Source organism: Narcine bancroftii, chromosome 11 (genome assembly GCF_036971445.1).
Source record: "Narcine bancroftii isolate sNarBan1 chromosome 11, sNarBan1.hap1, whole genome shotgun sequence".
NCBI lineage: Eukaryota > Metazoa > Chordata > Chondrichthyes > Torpediniformes > Narcinidae > Narcine > Narcine bancroftii.
The window spans coordinates 77,270,972-77,297,900 of NC_091479.1; the positions used below are offsets into that span (position 1 = coordinate 77,270,972).

Here is a 26,929-nt window from a genome sequence, read left to right on the forward strand (position 1 = left end):
CATCATTGTTCATTACACTTTGCCTTTTAAAATGTTCACTAATTTAATGAAGTTTTTTTGTCACATCTCATTTTAATTTTTGAAATTTGAATGTGATTTGTTAGTTCTTAAATATTGCCATTTAGAATTTTTTTTTCTTCCCCCAAACAGCCTCCTTTGATGTTCTGTTCTACAGTTGAGAAACTTGTGAATAATGTTGTACAATCAAACTTCTTTTTACCTCTTGAAACATTTTGGTGTAATTTTTGTTATCCAAAGTGAAATGCATTATTTAGTGCATTTGTAAACATTGAAATTCTAAACTTGGAATTATTTTCAGAAGTTGTTCTTTAGAAAAAACTTTATAAATAGCAGTACTCAAACAAACCTGTTCAAAATGCAATTGGAAGACAGTTTGTGATCAATTTATTTGTGCAGTAACTTTATTGTGGCAAAAATATTCTTGGGCACTTCAAAGAAGCGTTATTAAGTAAAATAAACTTCCTATCCATGTAAGGAATCCTGAAGTCGTATGCTTAGAGTTTTTAAAACTTGAAGTAAAGAAAACAAGAAGTTTGTGGGGGTAATTCCAGAGGTCAGAAGACCAAACCAGAATTGGTGGAAATGATAAATTGGAAGATTAAAAGACTAGAAGACAATACAATGATAGGACGGGATAAAATAATAAATTTTGGAGGGGAAAAAAATAGTTTTTAAAATCAAGACACTTTAAATGGTAACCTCTGACCATTAATTAATGTGGGCTAATGTATGGAAAGAATGTCTTCCAATTTTGTCAGTTGTAAAGTTTTGATCCTATTATGAAGTTTAATAAAATAATATAAGCCAAGAGTGTCATAGTCATGAGGTTTTGACCTAACAAAGACATGGCAAAAGGTTCTGCTTTACACTGATGATGATATGAAGTTGCTTTCTTAAGTTCTTACACAGAGTATTAAGCTTTTGCATTTTGAAAGTATTTATTTTTGTTTGTGTGGGTTGGCATCAGTTACTGTATATATTCGTGTAATGGTTGAATTTTTTGGACCACTTTTTTTGGGACCTAAAAAGGGGGGGGGGGTCAAATTTTACACAGGTCAAACTTTTGACCTATTAAGTACCTGCATCGTCCAGAGCAATGGGAGCTTGGATGGCTGGGACCAGGAGTTGAGTGGGGGGGTGGGGGGGGGAAACCAGTGGTCAGGGCATCGGGAGCTCGGATGACTGGGCGGCTGGGGTGTCAGGTGCTTGGATAGGTGGGTGTCTGCGGCAAGGATTTGCGGTCAAAAACACAGATGGGGAATCGGGAGTTCAGATGGGTGGGCCGACGGGGTGAAGATCTGCGATCAGGAGCTCAGATGGGTGTTCGGTCAGGTCATCGGTAGCTCTGGTGGGCAGATGGTAAGGGTCTGCAGCTGGGGCTTCAGGAGCTCAGATGGGTGGGTGTCAGGATGGATGGCCGGGATGAGGATCAACAAATTGGAGGGTTTTTTTGTTGCTGTGAGTGCATGAGGAACAAAACTAACAATGAATGATAGAGATGATATTGAGAGGAAAAAGACAAACTCCTGGAGGAACTAGTCAGGTCCTGTAGCATTCATGAAAGAAGATTAACAGTTGACATTTCAGGTTGAAACCCTGCTTGAGTCCTTCATCAGTTTTTTTATTAAATGACAGAAATTGATTGCAAGATGAATATTAATTTTTTTTTGCTAAGATAAAGGATCTGCATATTGTACAATAGTCAAATGTTGTTATCAACTTTCATGTTTTACAGAATTACCCTACACAGTTGCCAGGTGTTACTCCAAGTCCCGTGAAGTCTATTGGTATGCAGTCCACTGTAGTCTCACCACCACAATCAGTTTCTACTGAAGTTGTATCCCAGCCTGTTTCACAACCATCATACCGTGTTGGGCTTGCTGCGGGTGTTGAATCTTCAGCCACTGGACAAACAAGAGTATTACAACCTGGGACAGTCACTATTCCGAACCAGATTGGACCTCCAACTCAAGCATTGCAAGAGGTAAAATATATGTTCCAAGTGAAATTTATACGTATTGGAATTTTTCAGAACCTTAAATACAATTAACATGTTTCAGGCAAAACAAAATTTGTTACCTTGTAATTTTATTACATTTTGTTTTTTAACAAAGGAATATGCAGACCTGCAGCACAGCAATGATGGTATATTGTATCAACATTAAAGACAGAGTGATGGCAATGGATTTGAAGATGTTTCCTTTTCCCATTTTATTGTGACTTAATTGTTTAAGAGATTAAAATGTGTCATGAACTGGAGTGGATAGGTTATTAAATGAGCAGCTAGCTCAAAGGGAAGAAATTAGAAGATAATGTGAAAGAGGGAGAAGATAGAAAAAGATGAAATGGAGAGTGGGGTTTGAGAAAGTGAAAGTTATGAGATCGTTTCTAAAGGTAATTTGCAGGCCAACTAGGTTCTTTTCTCCCCACACTTTATATCTCTCATCCTAAAATTCAATAAAAGGTTAACAGAAGAGTTGAAAATGGAAAGGATGCAAGAAAGAGCAGCACTGAGCAATAATTTTTTTCTTTGTTTCTTCAGTTGGATTGTTTGTACCTAATTTTCACCTGGTTTCATTTCCTCCCCCCCCCCCGCCGCACATCCCCTTATCTTTCATAGAAAGAGATAATTTGGCCCATTGAGTCTACTTTGTTGCTGAGCATTCCAATCAGTCCCATTCCTTCCACATATTTCCCATGATTCTATTCTCTCTTGCATCCCCTTCAGTTCCGCTCCCCTCGTGTGCGAGCAGATTTAAACTGGCCAGTTAACCCAGCAACTAGCATGATGTGGGAGGAAACCAAAGCAGCTGGAGAAATGCATGTGATCATGGGAGATGCACAGATAAGATCAGAACTGATCGTGGGTTCCTCACGCTGTGGGGTAGCAGTGACAACTGTTGTGCTACTGCGCGTTTTTTTTAAAGAAATAATGTAACATTGACATTTTTTATGAAAATATTTTTCAGTTTCTATGTGAAAGCAACAGTCATAAGAATATAACAGCAGCATTTCTACCATTGCATGATCTTGTGGCTCCTATAATGTACAAGGCTGTAAGCAAGAGAACAACTTGAGGCAGGTGAAACACAAAAGTCTAGATACTGTGATAATCGTAAAAACATAAATGCTAGAGGAACTCAACAGGTCTCACAGCATCCGTAGGTGGTAAAGATATAACCAATTTTTTTTCAGTTCCTCCATTTCTGTGGCATCTGCTCCCAGGGCAAGGCCTTCCATGCCAGATCATCCGAGATGTCCTCCTTCTTCAAAAAAATCAGCTCCCCCCTCAACCACCATCAATTTGGCCTTCACCCACATGTCCTTCATAACTAGATCCCTTTGCCCTCAGGTACGACAAGAATTCCCAATGTTCTCACCTATGACCCAACAGCCTCAGCATCCATCATATCCTATGCCATTTCCGCCACTTACTATGTGATCCTATCACCAGACACATCTTCCCTTCTCCTCCCCTCTCTGCATTCTGCAGGGAACGCTTCCTGTGGGTCTCCCTCATTCATGCTTTCCTTCCCACCAATCGCCCACTTGGAACCCTGTAACTGCAGGAGGTGCTCCACTTCTGTCTAGACTTCCTCCCTTACCACCATTTGGGGCTCTAATCAGTCCTTTCATATAAGGTAACACTTCAGAATTTGCAGGCAATCATCTACTGCATCCAGTATTCTCACTGTGGTCTCCGCTGCGTTGGAGAGACTGGACGCAATTGGGAGATTGCTTCGTTGAGCACCTCGGGTCTCTCCCCACAATAGCGGGGATCTGCCAGTGGCCACCCAGCCCTGTTCCTTTCTCGAAACGTCTGCACGTGGACTCGTGTACTGCCTGATTGAGACCACCCACAAATTATTCCATCTGGAACTTTAATGTTAACTTCGGTTTCTGTCACACACATGCCTCTGTGTTTCCCTCCCCCCCCCCCATCGATCTTTACGTCATCTTTCTTATAGCTGCTACTCTCTCTGTTCCCTTTCCCCCTTCACCTTTCACCCAGCTCTGCATTTCGAGCAAGACACCTCTTTCCTTCCCCTCGGCACAATCAATTTTCACCTTTCCTCTTTTCTGTCCTCTTATCCATATCCAATTATCACATTTTGTTGGTTTGTTCTCCTCCCCTTGCCCTTTCTTCTCTTCACAACAGCCTTTTTAATTCAGACACCTGCCTACTTTTTACTCATACCTTGAAGAGCTCAGACCAGAAATGTTGGTTATACATCTTTGCTTCCTATGGATGCGGTGAGACCTGCTGAGTTCCTCCAGCATTTCTGTTTTTAGAACAACTTGAACCTGTTTCACCATTTAGTAAGATCATGCTCGTCTTCTACATTAACTCCATGTTCTAACTTTATTCATTAATCTTGTAATTGTAAAATATTTCAGTTTTGAATATTCTCAATGGAGCCTCCAGTATGCCTAATAATTTGGTAGCAATCCTTATGTATTCCTTCTACAGTAAAAACCAAATTAAAAAAAAATTAATTACAGAACATGCATATTATAATTTTATCGAAGTTATCCAGATCTGGGGTGAGCTTTCATCCACGCTACACATAGATGGTATTTTTCCAGATCAAATACTAGAGGGCATAAGTTTTGAGGTGAGGGGGTGGGGGGGAAGTTTCAATGAGCTGTGCGAGGCAAGACATCGATTATATAAAAAAAATGAAGTTATCCAGATCTCTTCATACAGCAGCATTAGTTAATCTTAATGCAAACAATCAACTTTTCACCTCTTCCGACCAAAATGCATAACCTCGCATTTGTTATCATATTCAATCACCCAATCTTTTGCCCAGTTACCTCACCTGTATTTTTTTAAAAATGGAGACATACAGCTCTCTAACAGGCCCTTCTGTTGTACATGCTGCTCAACTACTGTAAACTGAAGAAATTCATGCTGCTCCTGTGGATGTCTTATCATCAGAACAGTGTCTCTCTTTAAACCTGTTTTCATAGAATGGTTAACCATTTAGCTTTTCTTTTTGGCCCCTGTGTTAACTAATATTGTTGATAGTTCCCTTTCTTGGAATATAATTCTGCTTCAAATCTACTGCTACCATGTCTCAAAAAAACTATCTTGGCGGTGTGACAGATTATGTTTTGTTTGTATGTAGAGATGTTTTTGGGAGATAAATTGGGGCAGGTTATTTTTAGTGTAGGTCACATACAAACACTTTAAAATAGATTTTATTTAAAATACTGGAGCTCTGCTCATGCTAGACATGTCGGCTCCGTAGCCTATGCAGAAGCTTTGGAAAGTGCCCAAGAGACTTCACTAATGGAGTGTTGCTTATAAAAAGGCAACAGATGAAAGAATTGTTGGAGCTGCAGACTGTCTGGATTGGAACTTGCTGTTCTCGGAGGGTCATGTGGTTTTTCAAACAGAGAGAGTCAAACATGTTTTCTCTCAGAGAGAGATCAGTTTTACAGCCAGCAGCTGGGACTGGAACAGGACAAGTTGGCAAGCTTGTCGAAAACCCCATTTGGAAGATGGGTTGTGAGTGCTTGGTTCAGCCAGGTCAAAGCCCTTGTGGTTCATGCAAGAGGAGAGGACTGGCTGTCTAATGTTTCACTTGAAATAAGAGAAACAAAAAGGAACTCTCTGGTGACCTGAAAGAAAGAGGTTATCATCTGGAGAACTCTGAGGGGGCAAGTTTCTTCGGCAAGACACTGAAGTGGCTGATTAAAAAGGAATCAGTTGTGGGTGTCCAGCGAACCACAAATCTCTCTCTGAAAACTGACAAGAACCTTCCTGAGTGGTAACCATTTACCTTTCAAACACCAAAGCCTGGTGAACTTGATAAATGTTAAATTCTGTGCACAGCATAAAAATTGCCTGCAACCAATGAACTTGGAGGAATGAGAAGTGAGATTGGACTGTGAACCAAAGAACTTTTCTGAACTTACTCAGACACATTACATACACGTGTGCTTAGAATTAGAAGGGGGTTAAGTTAGGTTAGTTGAGTCAATAGTGATAAGTTAAAGTGTGATTCTGTTTTCATTTTTAAGATAATTAAAAGTAACTTTTATTTAAGAAACCATTTGTCTTAGTGAATATCTATTGCTGGTGGGTTTCAGGGTCCTCTGGGCTCGTCACAGTAGCTTCTGTCCTTGAAAACCATTACTTTGTGTCCAAATTCCCAAATCCTTGTATAAGATAAATTATTCAAATATGTGTCCAGCTTAAATAGTACAGCACAGGATCAGGCCTTACAGCCCATGTGCCTGTACTAGGCATGATGTTCAAATCAAACTAAAAGTCTGCTTCTTGTACCTGATAGATATGTCCTTCCCCATTATATTCATGTCTATCTAGAAGCCTCCTCTGCATTACCATTGTATCCGCTTCCGCCATTACTACTGGCAACCGTTTCCAAGCACCTGTAAAATATTTGTCTTGCACATCTCACATAACTTCTTCCCCCTCACCTTAAAAGCAGGCTCTCAAGTGTGACACTTTTGCCCTGGGGAAAAGATTGAGTGTCTGCCCTATCAGTGTCACTCATGATTTTGTACACCTCAATCAGGCTGCCCCTCAGCCTCCAACACTCCAGAGAAATCAACCCAAGTTTATCCAACTTTTTGCAATGGCACATATCCTCAAATACAAGCAGTATCCTGGTTAAACCCTCCTTCAGCCTTTCTCGAATTACACTCAGTACTAAATGCAGAGTAATGAATTTTGTATAGCTCCAACTCTATTAATACTCAGTGCCCTGCCCAATGAAGTCAAACGTATCATACACTTTCTTTACCACCCAATCTACTTGTATGGCCACTTTCGATGAACTATGGACCTAGATCCCAGATCTCTCTGCATTTTAATATTTTTAAAAGCCCTACCATTAACTGTATACATTCCCCTTGCATTTGATGCCACAAAATACAATCTCCCCACCATTTTATTCAGGCACCTGGTTGATTGTTGCTCACCATTTATTAAGGGCTCAGGCCCAAAACATTGGTTATGTATCTTTGTTTGCTGCATAAAGAACACTGCATGGCATGCTGAGTTTCTCCAGCATTTTTGTATAAAATATAATCAAGATTCAATTTATTGTCATTTAATAAAAAATATATTAAAAGAAATAGCCTTTTGTCTGCTGTAAGGACAACAGATTTGCCATCAGCAGAAATTGCCTGAAGAGCCTCTTGTCGTCAGAGAAAGTAAAGCAAAAGAGAGTTGCTGTCAGAGTCACATGGATTCATTTCTAGCAGTCCTGCAGCCACAGTGTTTAGTCCAAACCATTGGCAACCTGAGCTCCAGATCCAAACCTCCAGTACGACCCTTCAGTGCCCTCAGCACCCTCTTGTGTCCCAGTTTTGATACCTGGTACTACTTCAGGCAGTTTCAAGCTGGTCTCTAGCAGTCTGCACCTAGAGCGAGTCCCTTGACTGCAGTCTCCAGGAACCTTCGGCGTGTGTGGGTTCCTCACCTCGAGTCACCAACAGCCTGCCACCTGTATGAGTCCTTCAGCCACAGAGCCCCTCACCTGTCTGCTTCTATGGTACCATCCAATAGGTTGTCTCTTCTGCTTCTCCTTCTCAGACGGGCAAGTCTTTGTTTTCTGATTCCCTGCGCCAGTCCTCTGCTTCACTGGAGTCTGCGATTGCTTGAGAATGCAAAGTTAAATAAATGGGACCCAACAGTATCAGACAGATGTTTTCGCTGTAAAAAGGAAACTGGAACAACAATACATGCAATTTGGACATGTGAGAAAGTGGAAAAACTTTCGGAAGATCTAAACCAGATATTAAATAAAATCACAAAAAGCAATATACCAAAAAACCCAGAGATCTTCCTTCTAAGTAATATGAGAAATAAAGAATTTGGACTCGATTTGGATGGAGCACAAAAAAGATTTATTATGATAGCCCTAGCTGTAGCAAAAAAATGTATAATGTCAACCTGGAAATTAGAAGACAACTTGAGAATACAACAATGGTACATAGAAATAAATAAATGTATTCCATTAGAAAAAATAACATATAATTTAAGAAATAACATCACAATATTTGAACAAGTATGGGAACCATACATGAAATACAATAGAGAAATCCTACCATGAACCTCCACCACCTAAAATGACAGAAGGAGAAGACAACGAAATGAACTAACTCAGTATATAAAAGTAAAAGATAAAAAATTTCTTGTTTGTTTTATTAAGTGATGACATTGTTTAACGGATTTAATGTATCTTATAGATTGAACTTTGAATAAATGGAAAGGGGGGGAGAGGGAAAGGAGGGGAGAGGGAGGGAGGGAAAGGAGGGGGGGAGAGGGAGGGAGGGAAGGGAGGGGGGAAAAGGAGAAAATGACTATATATTCAAGAGAAAAATGTCTGTATGTATTTTGTTCAGTATGGTTTATTGTGTGAAAAATAATTTTTTTTTAAAAAAGCAGCCGATCAAAGGCACCGCCATCTTGGGTTCAGACCCCGCAGTTGTGGGATTTTAAATAAAACTAGGTTGGCTCCTTTAACAGGGCGTTCAAAGCCTGAAGGAGCTGACAGCAGTTGGACCCTGCGGGAGCATTGTGTTTCCACTCCCTGTGGTTCCTCACCAGCAGCAGCGCTGCCTTTACAGCAGCTCTGGCAATGCTGACATTTTTTTAAAAATACTTCACACGACCAGATTAAACACCATCTGCCTTTTATTTACCCATTATCTGTAACTGATCTATATTCTGGTGTATTCTTTGATAACCCCCTGCACTATCTATCACTCCACCAATTTTTGTATCATCTGCAAACTTGCTCACTTACCCACTTGCTTTTTCATCCAAGTAATTTATTGATATCACATAGAAAGGTTCCCAACACTAATCCTTGCAGAAAACTACTGGCCACATGCCTCCAGCCTGAAAAAGGGCTTTCCACCTTTACCTTCTGTTTTCTATGAGCCATCCAGTTTTGTATCCAGACTATTAATTCAGCATGGATCCCATGCATCTGCACTTTCTGAATGAGCCTATCATGAGGGACCTTGTCAAAGACCATGGAGACAACTTCCACTGCCCTTCAACCCTCCTCAGCATTTTCATCATCCCTCAAAAAGCAATTAAATTGGAAAATATTACTTCCATTCTCAACTGACCATGATATTCCAAATGTGCATAAATCCTAACCCTAAGTGACCTTTCTGATAGTTTCTTTACCGTTGTTGTGAGGCTCTCTGACATAATTCCTGAGTTATCCTTTTTAAGTACAGCATTAGCCATTCTACGGTCCTCTGGACCTCTTTTGTCATTCGAGAGGATACTAAGATTTTTGTCAAGGTCTGAGCAATCCCTTGCCTCTTTCAATAACTGGGGAACTATACCATTAGTCCCAGCAGATTTGTTAATCTTAATGCTCTTGAAAAGACTAGACGTCACCCCTTTCTTAATCTCAAAGTGTCCTAATACATGATACTCCCTGTTACTGTCTGTGTCCTCCTCCTTGGTAAATGTGGATGCAAAGTACTCATTTAGTACCTCACCCACTTCCTCTGACTTCCTCCTTTATATGTGATCCAATTTTCTTCCTAGTCATCCTATTGTTTTCATGCAAGTATAAAATGTCTTGGGTATGACCATGAAATAGCTGATAATGAGTTATGGATTTCACCAGGATGCATGCTGGGGCTTTAAATATATGCAATTTTTATTAATATCACAAGATATAAGAGCAGAAGTAGGCCAATAGGCCCACCAGGTAGCTCTGCCATTTAATCATGTGTTGATACTTATTACTTAGCCCCACTCCCTGCCCTTCTTCCTGTAACCCTTGATGCCCTGTCTAATCAAATACCCGTCAATTTCTACCTTAAATACATCTCACTTTCATTGCTGCAGGTGGCAACAAGTTAATGATGTGGATGAAGGATCTGAGTCTTGTATCCAAGTTATTAGATGAACATGAAAATCTGCAAATAGATACAAATGAGTTACTGGTAATTGAAAAAGATGATAGATGGAGTATAAGATACAGAAATGTGAGATTATTCATTTTGATTGGAACAAAAAAGCACAAAGTCTGCTAACTGATGTAAAATTAATGAATGCTGAAACACAAAAGAAATGCAAATATTTAAATGTCAGGCAATTTGAGGCCATCAGTTCCTTCTTCATATTTCTCATTATCATCTTCACTGACTGATTCTGCATTTTGGTCATGTAATACTTCAGTTTTTAAAATGGTCCTTATCTCTAATCTCAAATTATATAATGCTACACTGACTACACATTGGAGGTGCCCTGAAGAAGACCCATTTAGGTAGAAATTTGGACTGAAAAATTAACAGCCTCTCATTGGAAAGAAAATATTCAGCTTTAAGTTTCAATTTGCATGTCCAAGGTTATTGAAACTGATTTAACTTTGTATACTTCTAGGTGTCCCAAGCTTCTCCACAGACAATGTCCGTTGAGCAGTTACAATTATATCAACTATGTTCTTCTGTCGACAGGTAATAATGAAATTGTTGTCAAGAAGAGCAAAAATCCGCTTTGTTTCACATGTCAGTGCATTTCTAAGATTTGTGGAGTTTCAAGTTTATCGATGTGAAATTGGTTTATGTTATACTGTGACAGTTTAAAGAGGGAGAACTTTTAATAATCTGATTATATTGTATAAAAATGTGAGATATGAATATGGAATGTGTAAGATGGTTGTTCATCTCTGCTATGTAGTTTTTCTTGAACCTGGCTTTTGTTAGCAACTGACTACAAATTCAGATTTATAAAGTTCGAAATGAATTTGGTAAAGCAGACAATTTTATAATTGAAACAATCAAGGAATCATTGATTCCAGAGCTTCTATGCATGTAGCCCATAGGACAAATGCAGTAAAGATCAGATCTACAGGATCTTCAATTAAGTTTTTGAAATGTTTTGCTTTTAAAATGAAAAAAAATTGTACCCTCGAAATTTAATAAAATTAAAATGTAATTTTAATTTTGGATATTTAGGCATGCAGCACGGTAACATGCCACTTTTCTCCACGAGTCTGTGCTGCCCAATTTTCCCCCAATTATCCTACACCCTTGATATGTTTTGAAGGGTGGGAGGAAACTGGAGCCCCCAGGGAAAACCTACACAGACACAGGGAGAACATACAAACTCCTTACAAACTTGGTTTTCCTAGCAGTGATTTCCACTATCAATATTTCCAAGTGGAATGGCATATTGCAAACGACTTTCTTTAGTTAATGTGCAAAATAAAACTGCAGCAAATTAAGTTGATCATTAGTATCAGATGATATTTTTTGCTTTGGGTCCAAGGAAAGAAATTCAATGACAGAGAATTACTGTATGAAAACAGGCCCTTCGACCCAAATTGTCCATGCCAGCTCATCTGTCCTCAAAAGTTCATCACATTTGTCTGCATTTGTTCTATAATGCCCCTAAACTTTTCTCCTACATATCCCTGAATTAATGTATTTTAAATGTTGTAACTGTGCAGTTTACTTTGGCAGCTTGATCCATATACCTACTATCCTCTGTATTGAAAAAGTTCCCCATAGTCACTTTCCCCCCGTTCTCTTAAATTTATTCCCCCTTTTATACTCCTCCACCCTGAGGAAATAAAATAGATTGTTTACCTTTTCTATGCCCCTCATGATTTTTTACATCTCTTTCAAGTCACCCCTCAGCCTACTATACTCCAGGGAAAAGGACCCAGTCTATCCAGTCTCTTTGTAACTCAGTTCAAATTTATTTTCAGAGTACATAGATAACATTGCAAGGAACCCCCAAACACTCCAGCCCTGGTAACAAGCTTGTGAATCTTTTCTGTACCCATTCCAGCATCCTCATAATTTTCCTAAAGCTGGATGACCAAAAAAGTACATATTGCTCCAAATCTGGTCTCACCAATCACTTGTATTAATGTAACATGATGTCCAAACTCTAATATGCCATGACCTAACCAAGGAAGGCAAGCTTACCAAATAATTTTTAAAAATCATCCTTTGTAGACAACTTTCAAGGAACAATGTAGCTATTCTCCCAGGCCTCTGTTCTGGTCTTTAGGGCCCAACCATTAATTGTATAAGCTGTAACACAGTACCATTCTTTGTGGCATACAATTGGTCATAGGGAATAAATATGAATCAAATCCCTACACTATCACCCCATCAAGCAATTTTGTATCCAATTTCATCTGACCTTCTGCACTAGCCTACCATTTGGAATCTTGTTAAATACTTTGTGAAAATCTATGTAGCCTATCCCCTCTGTCCTACCTCATCAACCCTCTTTGTCACTTTAAAAAAAAAACGAGAGTGACAATAGCTGGGAGTCATTTTGCATTTGGAAATAAAACAATTAAAAACACAAATAGAATGTTAAACTATAGAACAGAACACTATGATTTGATGTTCTATTTGTCTTTTGAAGAAGAACATTAAAACAATTAAAAAGAGATCTGAAAAAAGTTGTACTTCAGTTGCACAGAAGTGTTATTAAACAATTTCTTGGCTCTGCAGCTCAAAATTTCTATTGGCCACCTTATTTGTAAAGCTGTTTGGGGAACATTTCCAAAGGCAATTCCACTATACAGGTACAGAATTTTTTTATCTGAAACCCTTGGAACCAGGCACTTTTCTAAATTTGCATAATAAAATAATAGTAACGGCGGTACGTTAAGTAATTCCACTGATCTCAGATTCGTGCAAAACAAAGGCACTCTAACTGGAAGGGTCTCTAGATGGGGGGGGGTGTTGTGGCAATGGCACTAGATTGGGGGGGGGGGTACGGCACCGCTGGACAGGGGGATGTCAGGCTGTCTCCGACAAATCAGACGTCTGTTAATGATGAATCGGAGGCGCTGGACTCTTGCTTTTCCACTGGCACCTATAAAGTAGGGATTCCCTAGAATTCCACTAATGATTGACATGGGATATTCAAGCATGAGTTGCATCTGATCATGTTAGGTGCCAAACATGAGCTTTGGTATGCAGATGACATCCATGGAAAAAGTGTTTGGTTTTCAGAATTTCAGATAAAAGATTACGTACCTGTACTGACTTATTAGTAGCAGAATGTGCTGTGCAATAGACTTGTTCTGTCGTATGGTTGCTGGCAGCTAGAGTTATGGGCCATTGATTTAGAAACGGTTTGAAATTCACAACTGCGGCTGAGGAATTTATTTATATTCATAAATAATGGTTCTATGCAATTGTAATCATTCATCTAGATTACTAATCTGTTCAGAGAATGAAATCTGTCATATTTGCCTAGTTTGTCCTATCTTTGAATTTATACCCACCAATGTACTTGGATATAAACTTACTTAAATTCAAGAACAATTTTCTGTGACCTTCATGTCCCTTGACGGCATAAATGAAAAAGGTCATTGCATTATCAAAATCCAATCAGGGAATCTACGTTGGCATTCAAAAATTTAGATAATTTGGAGCAAAGTGAGCTTTAGGTTAAAGTCTGACAGGAAACGTGGAAAATTAATAACTTGAACCCTTGGGCATGAATGCTTTATCAGAACAGTCACTTCTGATAGAAATAGGTATAGGGGTGGGGTTGAGTGTAATACACAAGAAGTGCTGGAGAAACTCAGCAGGTCATGCAGCATCCATTGAAAGTAAAAGACAGTCAATGTTTTGGACCTGAGACATAGCTTAACTCAGCCTAATCCACATCTCCATTTCCTGGGCATCAGGGACTGGGTTCCTTGTCCTCAACTACCACCTCACCAGCTTCTGCATCCAACATATTATTTTCACTACTTGTAACAGGATCCCACCATCAGATCCATCTTCCCTTCCCTTCCCCTCCCCTCTCTGTTTTCTGAAGGGATTGCTCCCTCTGACTCCCTCGTCCATTTATCCCTTTCTAACCCTAACTTTACAGTGGCCAACCATTTTAATTCCATACCCATTGCTATGGCCACATGCATTGCCAAATCAAGGTCACCCACAAATTGGAGGCACGGTCTCCAATTTGATTCAACTTCGACTTCTCCATTTTCTGTAACCTCCATCCCGTTCCTTCTCTTTCCCTATCCCTCATTCCCTTCCTTGTCCTATCAGAGAACTACCCTTGTTAGTCCTATGCCTTCTCTGCTATCATTTCTCAGCTTCTCTCTTCTACTCTTCCATCTGTATCCATGTGTTAACTTTTACCAGTTAGCCTGTGCTTCTCCCCTTCCTCCCTCCACCCTCTCCCCCAATATTTTTTATTCAGGTCCCCTCCTATTTTACTGGATTCCTAATGACTGGCTAAAATACAAAACGTTAATTGCCTTTTACTTTGGATGCTGCATGATCTGCTGAGTTTCTCCAACCCTTTTGTGTAGTGTACACAAATGGATGTATTCACATGCTGAGTTGTTTGTGTATTCTAAACATTATTATTTGAATTTTAAAATGCAGCTAAAATGTATGTCAGCAACTAGTTAATTATGTTCTGTGATTTCCAGTGCTCACTCCGATGTTGCTTCAGGAATGAGTGATGGAAATGAAGGCCTTCCAGCAAGTGGGAGACACGAAGGGAGATCAGCAAAGCGACACTATCGCAAATCTGTGAGGAGTCGTTCACGTCATGAAAAAACATCTAGACCAAAGTTACGAATTCTTAATGTAAGCATCCATTGTTATAGGAAATTTTATTCAAGAGAAAGTGTAGGAATTGCTGTATATGATGGTTTGAATGTTAATTGAGGAGACATCAATAACTTTTCAATCTGCTACAAAGTTTTGCCATAAAAAGTTTATTATGCAAAATTGCACGGATTTTTTTAGGTTTCAAATAAAGGAGATCGGGTTGTGGAGTGTCAGTTGGAAACGCACAATCGAAAAATGGTTACCTTTAAATTTGATTTGGATGGTGACAATCCAGTAGAGATAGCAATTATTATGGTGAGTAAGCAAATTACACCAGTTGTTTGAAATTTAACATTTGTTGATTAGCTTTTTAACGGTGAGAAGTTTGTTAAATTTACAAGCCCAAGTTTAAATAACAAAGACAGTACAGGGGCTTGCTGGGTGGCAGAGACTTTAATTTTTAAATCCAACTTTATACATATTCTTCCAAACATTTCTAAAATAATTCTAAAGAAAAAAACAGTTTCGTGATATTTAGTAATGACTGTTGTAAACAGTGATATTAATTTGATTATGGATAATGTTCGATGATGTTTGATAAAATAAAAGAATTTTAACGTGTATGTGGAGTGTCCTAAAATATAGATAGTCCTAAAAATCAGATGAGTAATTATAAAAAAATGAAGCCCTACTCGCTCCCAGGGATTTTCATGCAGAGACACATGTCCAGACCTGCTGGAAGATGACCAATTCGGTGAAAGATGCCCTTTGCTCTGCCTGAAGCTTATTGGTCTTCCAGTACGATAAGATGTTGGTGAGGGATTGCTGTCGACTGGCACATTCCAGACTGCAGAGTGTGTGCTGAGGGACCCACTGGGACTTGGTGCAGTCAGCATACTTTATCATGGTTAAAACAAATTTCACTGTGATTATGGAAAGGTGAATAAGATATAATGAACAAAGTAAGGGAAGGGATTAAATCATGTGATATAGGACAAGCAAGAACTACTTAGATGATGTTACAAAGTGGACTGAATGGATTTTTTCTACTGTTTCATTTTGTGAATCCATGCATTCTCGTCAAATATGACATGTACCAGTTGCAGAGCTGGGTGCCAAGGATACAATTAAATTGGTTAGAATATAACAACGTTAGATTGTCAGAATTACCTGTAGCCTTTTATTATGCAGGTTCAGAATGAATTTATCCTGGAGACTGAGAGGGAATCATTTATTGACCAAGTTCGGGAAATTATTGAAAAGGCTGACGAAATGTTGAGTGAAGATCCAAGTGGGGAACCAGAAGGAGATCAAGGATTGGAAACAATAAAAACTCAGGTCAATGTTTGTTTTAGTCAAGCACAGGTATGCTGTTTAGTACATTTCTGTTTAATTAATATAAAGCAGTGGTTTTCAAACTGCTCCCTTAAACTCACATTCCCCCTTAAGCAATCTCTATGTATAAGTGCTCTGTGATTAGGAAGGGATTGCTTAAGGTGGTATGTGAGTGAAAAGAAAATGTTTGAAAAGCACTTTTTTAACCTTCCTTAATTGACTTGTTATATGCACGGTTTCATAACTCCAAAGGAAATGGGCCGATGACAATTTTTCTCAAGCAAGATATTTCACTAACAATTGGGTCTAGAGCAGTGATTCTCGACCTTCCCTTCCCACTCGCATACCACCTTAAGCAATCCCGTACTAATCACAGAGAAATTGTGGTATAGGGGTAGCTTGAGGTGGAATGTGAGTTTAGGGGGGCAGTTTGAAAACAACTGATTTAAAGCATCAATGTTGCTCTGTCTGTACAAGGTAACTAATCAAATTTAGAATAAATCTAGCCTAGAACTGATAATGAAACATGACAAATATTAACTCACGTCGACTTGACCATCTGATGAAGTATTATAGTTTATTTTTTTCATAGTCAAAACTTTTGAATTGATAACATGGCTCAATGACATTATCTTGACTGTATAGTTGGTGGATATCGCGTTTGGAGTGTTTGCAAATTAGTATGATGACTACTCCTTTCAAAAAAAGATTGCATGTACCAGTTGTTAACATCCCATGAACAAACCATTTCTTGTTTGTTTGTGCTGCCTTTATCTCTAACTCTTTTGTTTCCTCCCATCCCTTTTTAAAAACCTGTAAAGGTGACATTAGACTTTGATAGTTCCAGATCGGACATCACTGGTGGTAGTGAATGACTTAAGATTTGCTACTGATTAATTTCCACGACATTTTGAACTGAAATGTGTGATTTTGCCAGAGACTATTCAGGGCATGTGTGAAAGCAAGCCACTTTGTTCCTTTAGCACCAATCTAGTTACCTTGTAGCCGACCGCTACAAAGAAACACACACACGCAGTGTGGCAGGTTAAGCTCACTCGTTTATTAGGGCTGGAAAGGCTGCTTTTATACTTTTCAAGTTCCCGCCATTTTTGCTGATTGACTGTGTCAGCCATATGGATAACAATAGTGGGCGGGTATGTCCATGCATAGGAATGCCCTTCTTCCCTAGTGTGTTTCTGCTGAGTTAGCTGGGCAGCTTGACCATTGCTGTTGGTCTGATGCTGCCCCACCTTCTACCCCCGCCGCCGGTTCATTGTCCTGGGAGTCATTTTAGTGATCTGTGTCCGCGTCTGCTTCTGCACGATGTGCCGGCCCGATCTCCCCAATTGCGGTCCGCCACATGACACCCCCCCCCTAGAACCGGCATTACAGTCTATAGTGTCATGTACTCACAGTCCTTCAGTTCTTTGGGAATGTTGGACTTGGCTTGTCCAGGTCTGGTGGGTGGGATTGGAGTCAGGTTACAGACCTTTTCACGCAGCCTGTCCAGGAAGGTGGTTGTCTCCTCCTGCTGTCCTCTGGCCTGTGGAATGAAGTCCCAGGGAACTGTGAGTGGGGCTCCGTAGACGAGTTCAGCGGAGGATGCGTGGAGGTCTTCTTTTGGTGCTGTTCGGATGCCCAGTAGTGCCCATTGGTAGCTCGTCCACCCAGTTAGGGCCCTTGATTCATGAAGGCGGTCTTGAGGTGCCCGTGGAAACGCTCCACCACATTGGCTTATGGGTGGTATGCCATCGTATGGTGTAGCTGAGCGCCCCACAGGTTGGCAATGTCGGTCCACAAACTGGAGGTGAACTGTGTGCCTTGGTCAAGTGATGTGCTGTAGCAGTCAAAATCTTGCAATCCAGGACAAGAGGAGTGCTTTGGCACAGGACCTGCTGGATGTGTCGGTGAGGGGGATTGCTTCTGCCCATCGGGTGAAGCGGTCGACCACTGTGAACAGATAGAGGAAACCCTGAGAAACTGGCAAGGGTCCCTCTATGTCCACATGAATATGGTCAAACCTGCGTTAAAAGTTTATTATCCCCATGAACTTCTGCAGACCTTTGGTTGTATTGGTCTTCGGGAAGCTGTGGATGACCTCTACCTTGTCGGGCAGTGGTGTGGCCCTGTCCTTTGTAATCCTGTGGCCCAGGAAGTCGATGGTGTTCAGGCCAAACTGGCATTTGGCCAGGTTGATGGTGAGGCCAAACTCCTGTAAACGACTACAGAGATTTCAGAGGTACTGAAGGTGTTCCTGTTGGGTTCTACTTGCCATGAGGATATCGTCGAGGTAGACTAAAGTATCGTCCAGGTCTTGGCCCACTGTCGGTGCCGCATTTTTGAGCTAGGATGGCATCCTCAGGAACTCGAAAAGCTCAAATGGAGTGATGATGGCAGTCTTAGGGATGTCATCAGGATGCACTGCGATCTGGTGATATCCTTGCACAAGGTCCCTGTGCAGGTTTGCCGCAAAATCCTGGATGTGTGGCACGGGGTAATGGTCCGGGATGGTGTCCTCGTTGAGCCGGCGATAGTCACCACATAATCTCCAGCCCCCAGTTACTTTAGGCACCATGTGCAGGGGTGAGGCCCATGGGCTGTGTCTGACTGTCGAACAACACCCAACTCCTCGAGGTTGCAGAACTCCTCTTTGGCCAGTCGGAGCTTCTCTGGGGGAAGTAGTCTTGCCCTTGCGTGGAGAGGTGGGCCCTTGGTCAGGATGTGATGTCTGACACTGTGTCGAGGCACGTCAGTGCGATGGTCTGGTAGGTCTCGGTGTGGACGAGTTGCTTACCCTTAAGGTCCACTAGGAGGCTATGGGCTCGCAGGAAATCTGCTCTGAGGAGTGGTTATTTCACTGCAGCCAGTGTGAACTCCCACGAGAAGGGACTGCCCCCGAACTGCAGCTTGGTCCTTCAAGTGCCATAGGTCCGTATACTGCTGTTGTTGACAGCCCTCAACATGGCTCCTGCTAGCCTGCGCCTAGTGTCCAATCCTGTCGGGGTATCATGCTGACCTCTGCTCCTGTGTCCACCAGGAACCGTGTCTGCTGGACAGGTGGTCCCAGACTTTCAAGAGGCTCTCTTGGTGGCCATCCGTTGTGGCCATCAGCGATGGCTGGCCTTGTCATTTTCCTGGAGCTCACAGGGGGACTGGCATCAATGGGCCACAGTGCCCCGTCTCCGGTGGTAGAAGCACCATCTGTTGCTGGAGTCACTCCTGCCTCTCGTTTGCTGTTCCTTGCTTGGGACTGCTCTGGTTTGATTGCGGGACTTCTTTACGAGCCCCACGGTAGCCGAGCACTTCTGTTTCTGTTTCCACAGAATGTCTGCCCGTGCTGCGACTTTCTGGAGGTCAGTGAAATCCGCATCCGCCAGGAGCAGTTGGATGTCTTCAGGCATCTGTTCCAGGAATGCTTGCTCGAACATGATGCCGGGCTGCTCATCTCCCAGGAGGGCCAGCACCTCGTTGATGAGTGCCGACGGGGATCTGTCTCCAAGCCCATCCAGGTGGAGCAAGCGTGCTCCCTGCTCTTGCCGTGAGAGTCCAAATGTCTCGGTTAATAGCTCTTTGAAGGCAGTGTAAGTGCCTTCTGATGGTGGCCTGTGGATAAAGTTGGACACTCTGTCTGCAGTCTGCGGATCCAGTGCACTGTCCACATGGTACTACTGGGTGATCTCTGCTGTGATGCCCCCAGTCAGGAACTGAGCCTCTGCCTGGTCGAACCACACGCCGGGTCGAACTGTCCAGAAGGTCGGGAGTGCTGCTTCGTTCTCCAACACTAGGTTTAGATTCCTTCTAAATTGTCGGGGTCACCAATTGCAGCTGACTCCTACAAAGAAATGCACGCATGCAGTGTGGCAGGTTAAGCTCACTCCTTCATTAGGGCTGGAAAGGCTGCTTTTATACTGTTCAAGTTCGGTGGCATGGTTACAGTGCCAATGACTGGGGTTCGAATTTAAATTTTGTAAGTTATGGCAATTATCAGATTAAAATGAACTTTACATAATTAAGGACTACAATACTGATTTTTTTTTTAAATTACATTTTGTACTGTATTTTGTTATTGAAACTATTCTTATTGCTGGTGTACTAGCTGGGTATTGTAAGAGTGAGTCTCAAGCAGCCAGAAACTTTGCACATCCGACATCTACCAATCACCATACTGGGGATGTTGCTGTAATTTCCTTTCATTCCTCAATTACCTTTATTGGGTGAATTTCAAATTTTAATACTCTGCTTTTTGCTTTCCCTTCCACTTTGCTACATTTAAACTAATCCTTGGCCCAACTGATGTTTTCATCCTTTAAATCACACATGTCAAACTTTGGCCCGCGATATAATTATATTTGGCCCGCAAGATCATATTAAATATATATTAGAGTTGGCCTGCTGGCCACCGTGCCAGTATAGCGCATGCACACTGAAGGTGAAAATGAAGACGCCGGAGGTGTGGAGGGATCTCAGAGTCCCGAATCCCGTGGATCGGAGCGCCGCACTCAGCCCGCCTGGCTCCCGGACACACAGACGCGGCTGGAGTTGGGGACCATCCTTGCTGGGTCTGCGCTTCAGCGGCGACGCCGGACCGAATGTCTCGTTGGCGATGCCTTCCCCCTCACTCCGTGCGCGGCGGACCCTGCCTCCCGCTCCTTTTGTTGGAGACGAGCCTGGCGCCATGAGATCACTGTTTAATCCCTCTCCAACCATGGGAGGGGGGTGGGAGCAACGTGCTCTTCTCAGCCAATTCCTCCACCGCCCCGGACGCCGGCGTTTCAACGGGGGGTTCGGGTGCCTTCGTCAGGCGACCGACCTGTTGGTCCAAGTCAAGGGGAGAGCGTACAAACTCCACACAGACAGCACCTGAACTCGGATGAACGTGGAGCTGCGACCCCACATTCCACATCAGGACTGTGTGTAAGATTGGGAGCAGTGAGACGGAAGCTTATTTTGTTCCTGTGATTTAAGCCTTTCTTGGGGTGGGGTGGGGGGGGTGGGTCCTTCTCTGACCACTTGCCTAATAATTAACCTAATCAGATGTGGAGTTACCACAATACAACAGTTCTCAACCTTTTTCTTTCCACTCGCATCCCTGTGCCTTTGGTGCTCTGTGATTAGTAAAGGATTGCTTAAGGTGGTCTGTGGGTGGAAAGAAAAAGTTTGAAGACCACTGCTTTAATCATCCCTCATTGACTCGTCATGTGTACGGTTTCAGAACACTAAAGGAAATGGGCCAATGACAATGAAAGAGTTTATCCCAAACTATTATTAAACATTTATTTTAATAAGAAAAAGTTTAACATTACATATGTTGAATGAAGAGAAAACATGCAGATGTTGTTGAAAATTTTCAATAAATATTTAGTTTGGCCCTCGACTTAGTCCAAGTTTTTAATTTTGGCCCTCCGTGAATTTGAGTTTGACACCCCTGCTTTAAATGGTCTTCAAGTTGCTTGCCTTTTTAAAAATTTGCTCATTCTCCAATGAGCTTACTTTTGAATCTTCTGCAGTCATTTACCTGACTTTGGTTGTTCTTCTTTTCCCCTAAGATGAGTAGATTGACAGAAGTTCATGAATAATGTATTAACACAAATGCATTCTATATTTTTTCAGAATGCAGACAGCAAGTACAGACAACAAGAAACTCTAATATCTGTACCGCTTCAGTTCAGTAAGTAATAATGTTTGAAAGAATATTTAAAAATGATTTTCAGTAAAGTTAATAAATATGATTTAAACTAGTTTTTTTTAACATTTCACTCTGAATGACAGTCGTCATTAAACGATTCTTTGTGATAGCAATCTAAAGAGGAGGATCTCCGGCGAATCACTACTTTCAAACATTTAATAGAAAAAGTTAGCAACAAAAATGCAGTCTGTAGACTAATCTCTTGATGAGATTCAAATTAACAAAAACATTTGACGGAGTTGCTCTTTTTGAGATTTTTGCATCATCTGAAGCTGAAATTTGCCTTTCTTGTGGAATGTCCTCCTCTACTTTGACCTTTTCTCCCAAGCTCCCATTTGTATGTTTTTTTTCCATTTGCTATAAAGTAATTTTGTAACCTTTGTGGCTAGTTAGTTAGGCAACAAAATATTATCTTCCTTGTCCAGGATGCACTGAAGTCCCAAAAGGTTGCCAAAGGCAACCTTCCCATGGACACCATAGCATGGATGTAACTTTGGAAGATGGACAGGCAATTGAGTTGACAGATGCCACCATCCCCAAGCCATTGATGACCTGGTATCTTGGTCCACAAAGAATAGTGAGGAGGTCCCCCCCAAACTGCCTCATCAATATTTTCCTTGCTCCAGATATCCAAAGAGCAAGAGAGTGGGGCTGAAGTGCAACCAGAGCCTGATGTGCAGTCCCTTTACTGAGACTTTAAAGCACAGTACAGGCCTTTCGCCCCACAATGCTGTGCCGACCGATAGGTACCTTCCCTATATCACACCTATAATCCTCGATCTTTGTTGTGTCCATGCACCTGTCAGTCTTTTAAAAGTCCCTATTATACCAGTTTCCTCTGGCATCCTGGGTACTGTATGTACTTGTGTAATCATCTATCCAGTGTAAAAGTAGACCCCCCTTTTTATTTTTGGCCCAAAAATCATGTATTTTTTATATCATAGAACAATACAGGCCCTTCAGCCCTCAATATTGTGTCGACAAATATATATATTTTTTTAAAAAAGTACGAAACCCTCCCTACCCATAACCCTCTATTTTTCCTCAATCTATGTCTGTCTGAGTCTCTTAAATGCCCCAAATGTTTCAGCCTCCACCACCATCCCCAGCAAGGCATTCCAGGCTCCCACAACTCTGTGTGTGTGTAAACTTATCCCTGATGTCTCCCCTAAACTTGCAACATGATCTCTCTTCTGAATTCAATCACCCCTATTAATGAAGTCCAGCATCCCATAGGCCTTAACTATTCTATCAACCTGTGCAGCAACCTTGAGGCATGTATAGATTTGAATCCCAAGGTCCCTCTATTCATCCACACTCTAAAGTAACTGACCATTAACCCTGTATTCAGCTTTCTGGTTTGTCGTTCCAAAATGCATCACCTCACTTACTCGGATTGAACTCTTTTCCGCCCAAATCTGCATCCTGTCTATATCCTCTTGAAACCTTTGACAACCTTCAGTTCCATCCACAACTCCTCCAACCTTGGTGTCATTTGCATACTTATTGACCCATCCTTCTGCCTCTTCATCCAGGTCATTTATAAAAATCACAAGGAGCAATGGTCCCAGCACTGGAGGTCCTTGTGGCACTTCTAGTCGCTGACCTCCAGGCAGAATACTTTTCTTCCACTACTATTCTCCTATTTCTTCCTGCAAGCCAATTTTTTTTATCCACATAGCCAAGGTTCCACTGAACCCGTGCCTCCTGACTTTCTGGATGAGTCTCATGGGGGGACCTTGTCAAATGCCTTGCTAAAATCCATGTAGACCACATCTACTGTCCTACCCTCATCAATTTCTTTTGTTACCTCCTCAAATAAAACTGACTCAAAAAGCTCAATCTTCCCTTCACAAAATCATTCTGCTATCCTTTGCTCATAGATCCTATCCTTAAGAATCCTCTCCATTAATTTGCTTACCACTCGTGTAAGACTCACCGGTCCCAAGCTTCTCCAATCCTCTGGCACCTCCCCTGCTCCCCTGTGGCCAAAGAGGACTCAAAGATCATAGCTACTGCCTCAGCTATTTTCACTTCCCACAGCAACCTTGGATGTATTGTGTAAGACCCCGGGGACTTATCATTCGATGTTTTTAATATGATCCAACACTTCCACTTCCTTAATTTCCACATTGTCCAGCTCACAGGCTTATTCAATTCGACCTCACCATGATCAAGGTCCTTTTCTCTTGTGAAAAGGAATGTATTCATTTAGGACCTCCCCAACCTTCTCTGCCTCCAGGCACGTGTTGCCTTCTTTGTCCTTTAGTGGGCCCACCTTCATTCTCATCATCCTTCTGTTTTTCACATATCCATAGAATTCCTTGGGGTTCTCCTTAATTCTGCATGCCAAGTTCTTCTTATGCCTCCTTTGAGCTCTCCCTTTCTTAAGCTCCTTTCTGGCTACCATATACTTCTCATGAGGCTTTCCTGCTTCCTCTGTCTAATGCATGCTTACTCCTTCCTCTTGACATTGCCTGACCTGTTTTGTCAGCCAGGGTTCCCTTTTTCTACCATCTTTTCCTTGCCCCTGCACGATAAACCTATCTTGAACTCAGCACATGGTCCATAAACTTCTCCACATCTGTGCTTTCACCCTTAAACATCGGTTTCCATTTTATTCTTGCTAGTTCCTGCCTCATTCCTTCATAATTAGCCCTTCCCCAGTTAAGCACTTTCCCATTTTCACTGTTTTTATCCTTTTCCATAGCAATGTTGAAGCTAAGGGAGTTGTGGATACTCTCACCAAAATGCTCCCCCACTGAGAGGTCTGCCACCTTACCAGGTTCATTTCTTAAAACCAGATCCAGTATGGCCTCTGCTCTAGTCAGCTGGTCCACATGCTGTGTCAGGAATCTTTCTTGTACATACCTGACAAATTCAACCTCTTCTATCCCTCTTGCAGTCAATAGATGCCAGTCAATGATAGGGAAATTGAAATCACCTATAACTACAACCCTGTATTTCCCGCACCATTCAAAAATGTGCCTGCTTATTTGCTTGGTGTCCTGAGGGCTATTTGGTGGCCTATAGACTACTCCCAGCACAGTGTAGCTTCCTTCGTATTTCTGACTTCCACCCACACCGATTTGGTGGACACTCCCTCTGTAGTGTTCTTCCTTTTCTATAGCTATGATACTACCCCCAACTAGTAATGCTATTCTCTTTCCTCCCCCCCCGCCCCTTTCTACCTCCCATCCTATTCTTATTAAAAGTTTCAGTTAAGGCCACATCATAATTTCATGTATTCTGTAATTTTCCTGTAATATTGCATGTAAAAGGTAAACCTCCCTCCTATTTTTGGCCCTGACTGTACACCCATCCAAGCCTCCGATGCACTAAATGCATACTTTCCACCAGGTCATGGCCATCCAAGCTCCTGAAGTCTTAAATGACGCAGGGACTTGCTGTGTCAAAAGCAGTGTCTGTATATAAAAAAAATTGACACCCCAAATTTGAACCATAAAATTTGTCCCCAAAATTCAACTATTATATGTGTATATATGATAATGCCTTCCATGTGCCCAGTACTCTGATTATATATTTAAAAAAAAACATATCCCTAATGTTGCCCCTATACTTTCCTCCCCTCACCTTGTGCAAATGTCCTCTGGTGTTTGCTACTCTCGACCTGGGAAAAAGGTGCTTGCTGTCCACCTATTTATGCTTCTCATAATCCTGTGGACATCTATGAAGTCACCTCTCATCTTTCTTTGCTCCAAAGAGAAAAACCCAAGCTCTACTAACCTTGCCTCACAAGACACTTCTCAATCTAGGCATCCTCCTGTCAAATCTCCTCCCACCCTCTCCATAACTTGCACATCCTTCCTATAATGAAATGACCAGAATTAAACAGACTATTCCAAGTGTGGTCCAATCAGAATGTTAGAGCTTAAACATAATCACACGACTCTTGAATTAGATCCCATGACTAATAAAATCCAGAATACATAAGCCTTTTTAACTACCCTATCAACCTGCACAGCAACCTTGAAGGATGTATGGATTTGGACTACAAGGTCCCTCTGTTCTGTAGCACTGTTAAGAATCCTGTCATTTACCAAGTTTGACCTACCAAAATGTATCTCTTCACAGTTACGGATTAATCTCCATCTGCCACTTTTCCATCAAATTCTCATCCTGTCTATACCCCTTTGCAACCTATGACAGCCTTCTACATTATCCATAACACCTGCAAACTTACTGACCTTTTTTGTTAGGGCCATTTATAAAAGCCACAAATAGTAGGAATCCCAAAACAGGTCCCTGCATAACTTCACTAGTCACTGACCTCCAGGCAGAATGCATTCCATCTGATACTTCTACCCTCTGCTTTCTGCAGGCAAGCCAATTCTAAATCTACACAGCCAAGGTTCCATGGATCCCATGCCTCATGACTTTCTGAATGAGTCTACTGTTCTTTGTTCCTCCAAAAACTCAATTAGGTTCCCGAGGCATAACATACCCTCACAAAGCTGTGCTCAATATCCCTGAGAAGACTATATTTCTTTATATGTTTGTAAATCTTGTCCCACAATCCACTCCAATATTTTGCCTACCCACCACTGATGTAAGACTCACTGGGCTTTAATTCCCAGGGTTCTCCCTATTCCCTTTTTGAACAAAGGGATGGTATGTGTCATTCTTCAATCCTCTGGTGCCTCCCCTGTGGCCAGGGAGGACTTGAAGATCATTGCCAAAGCCCCAGCAATTTCTTTCCTCTCTTCCTTTCATAACTGGGGTATATCTCATCTGTTCCTAGAGATTTATTAATCCTAAAGTTTTTAAGAAGATCCAGCAGTTCCTCCTTCTTCACCTCAACATGCTCGAGCATGTTCTACACTGACCTCACATTGACCAAGCTCCCTCTTTCTGGTAAACAGTGAAGTAAATTATTAATTTAGGACATCCCCTACCTTCTCTGCATCCAGGCACATGTTGCCTCCTTTATCCTTAAGCAGCCGTCCCTTCACACCTGTCATCCTTCTGCTCTTCACGTATGTATAGAATGCCTTCGAGTTTTCCATAATCCTACTTGCCAAGGCTTTCTTGTGCTCCCTTGGTCTCCTAAGTTGCTTAGAGGGGCTGTAAATTCTCACATTTGATACATACATGGACCATGGGCTAAATGTATCATGTTGCAATTGTTATGTGTTTGTTGACTGTAGTTGACAGCTTTATTTCTGAACAGATTATGTTGCAATGTCTAAATAATTAGAGTTTAGTATATTTGGCATCTTTCTGTAAAACAAATGGTGCCAATAAAGGATGAAGAATAACATGGAGAAATGGAATGTGCTGAAATTACATTGGTATTTTGTATATTGG

General features: G+C 41.5%; 1 protein-coding gene across 18 annotated transcripts in view; it reads left to right on the forward strand.

Annotated features, from left to right (window-relative positions):
* The window catches only part of wnk1b (WNK lysine deficient protein kinase 1b), a 162,525-nt gene that overhangs the window by 88,141 nt on the left and 47,455 nt on the right, over window positions 1-26,929 (forward strand). For 16 of the 18 annotated variants that reach the window (XR_011346613.1, XR_011346614.1, XM_069903493.1 and 13 more), the window contains 6 exons: window positions 1,757-2,005; window positions 10,415-10,488; window positions 14,457-14,616; window positions 14,779-14,895; window positions 15,772-15,945; window positions 21,526-21,583. Coding sequence is in view for 16 of the 18 variants with exons in the window: in XM_069903493.1 (XP_069759594.1) it covers window positions 1,757-2,005; window positions 10,415-10,488; window positions 14,457-14,616; window positions 14,779-14,895; window positions 15,772-15,945; window positions 21,526-21,583 (832 nt within the window). In the remaining 2 variants the exon portion in view is untranslated. The remainder of the gene's footprint in view (window positions 1-1,756; window positions 2,006-10,414; window positions 10,489-14,456; window positions 14,617-14,778; window positions 14,896-15,771; window positions 15,946-21,525; window positions 21,584-26,929) is intronic. The other 2 variants (XM_069903498.1, XM_069903503.1) reach the window with 2 other exon arrangements.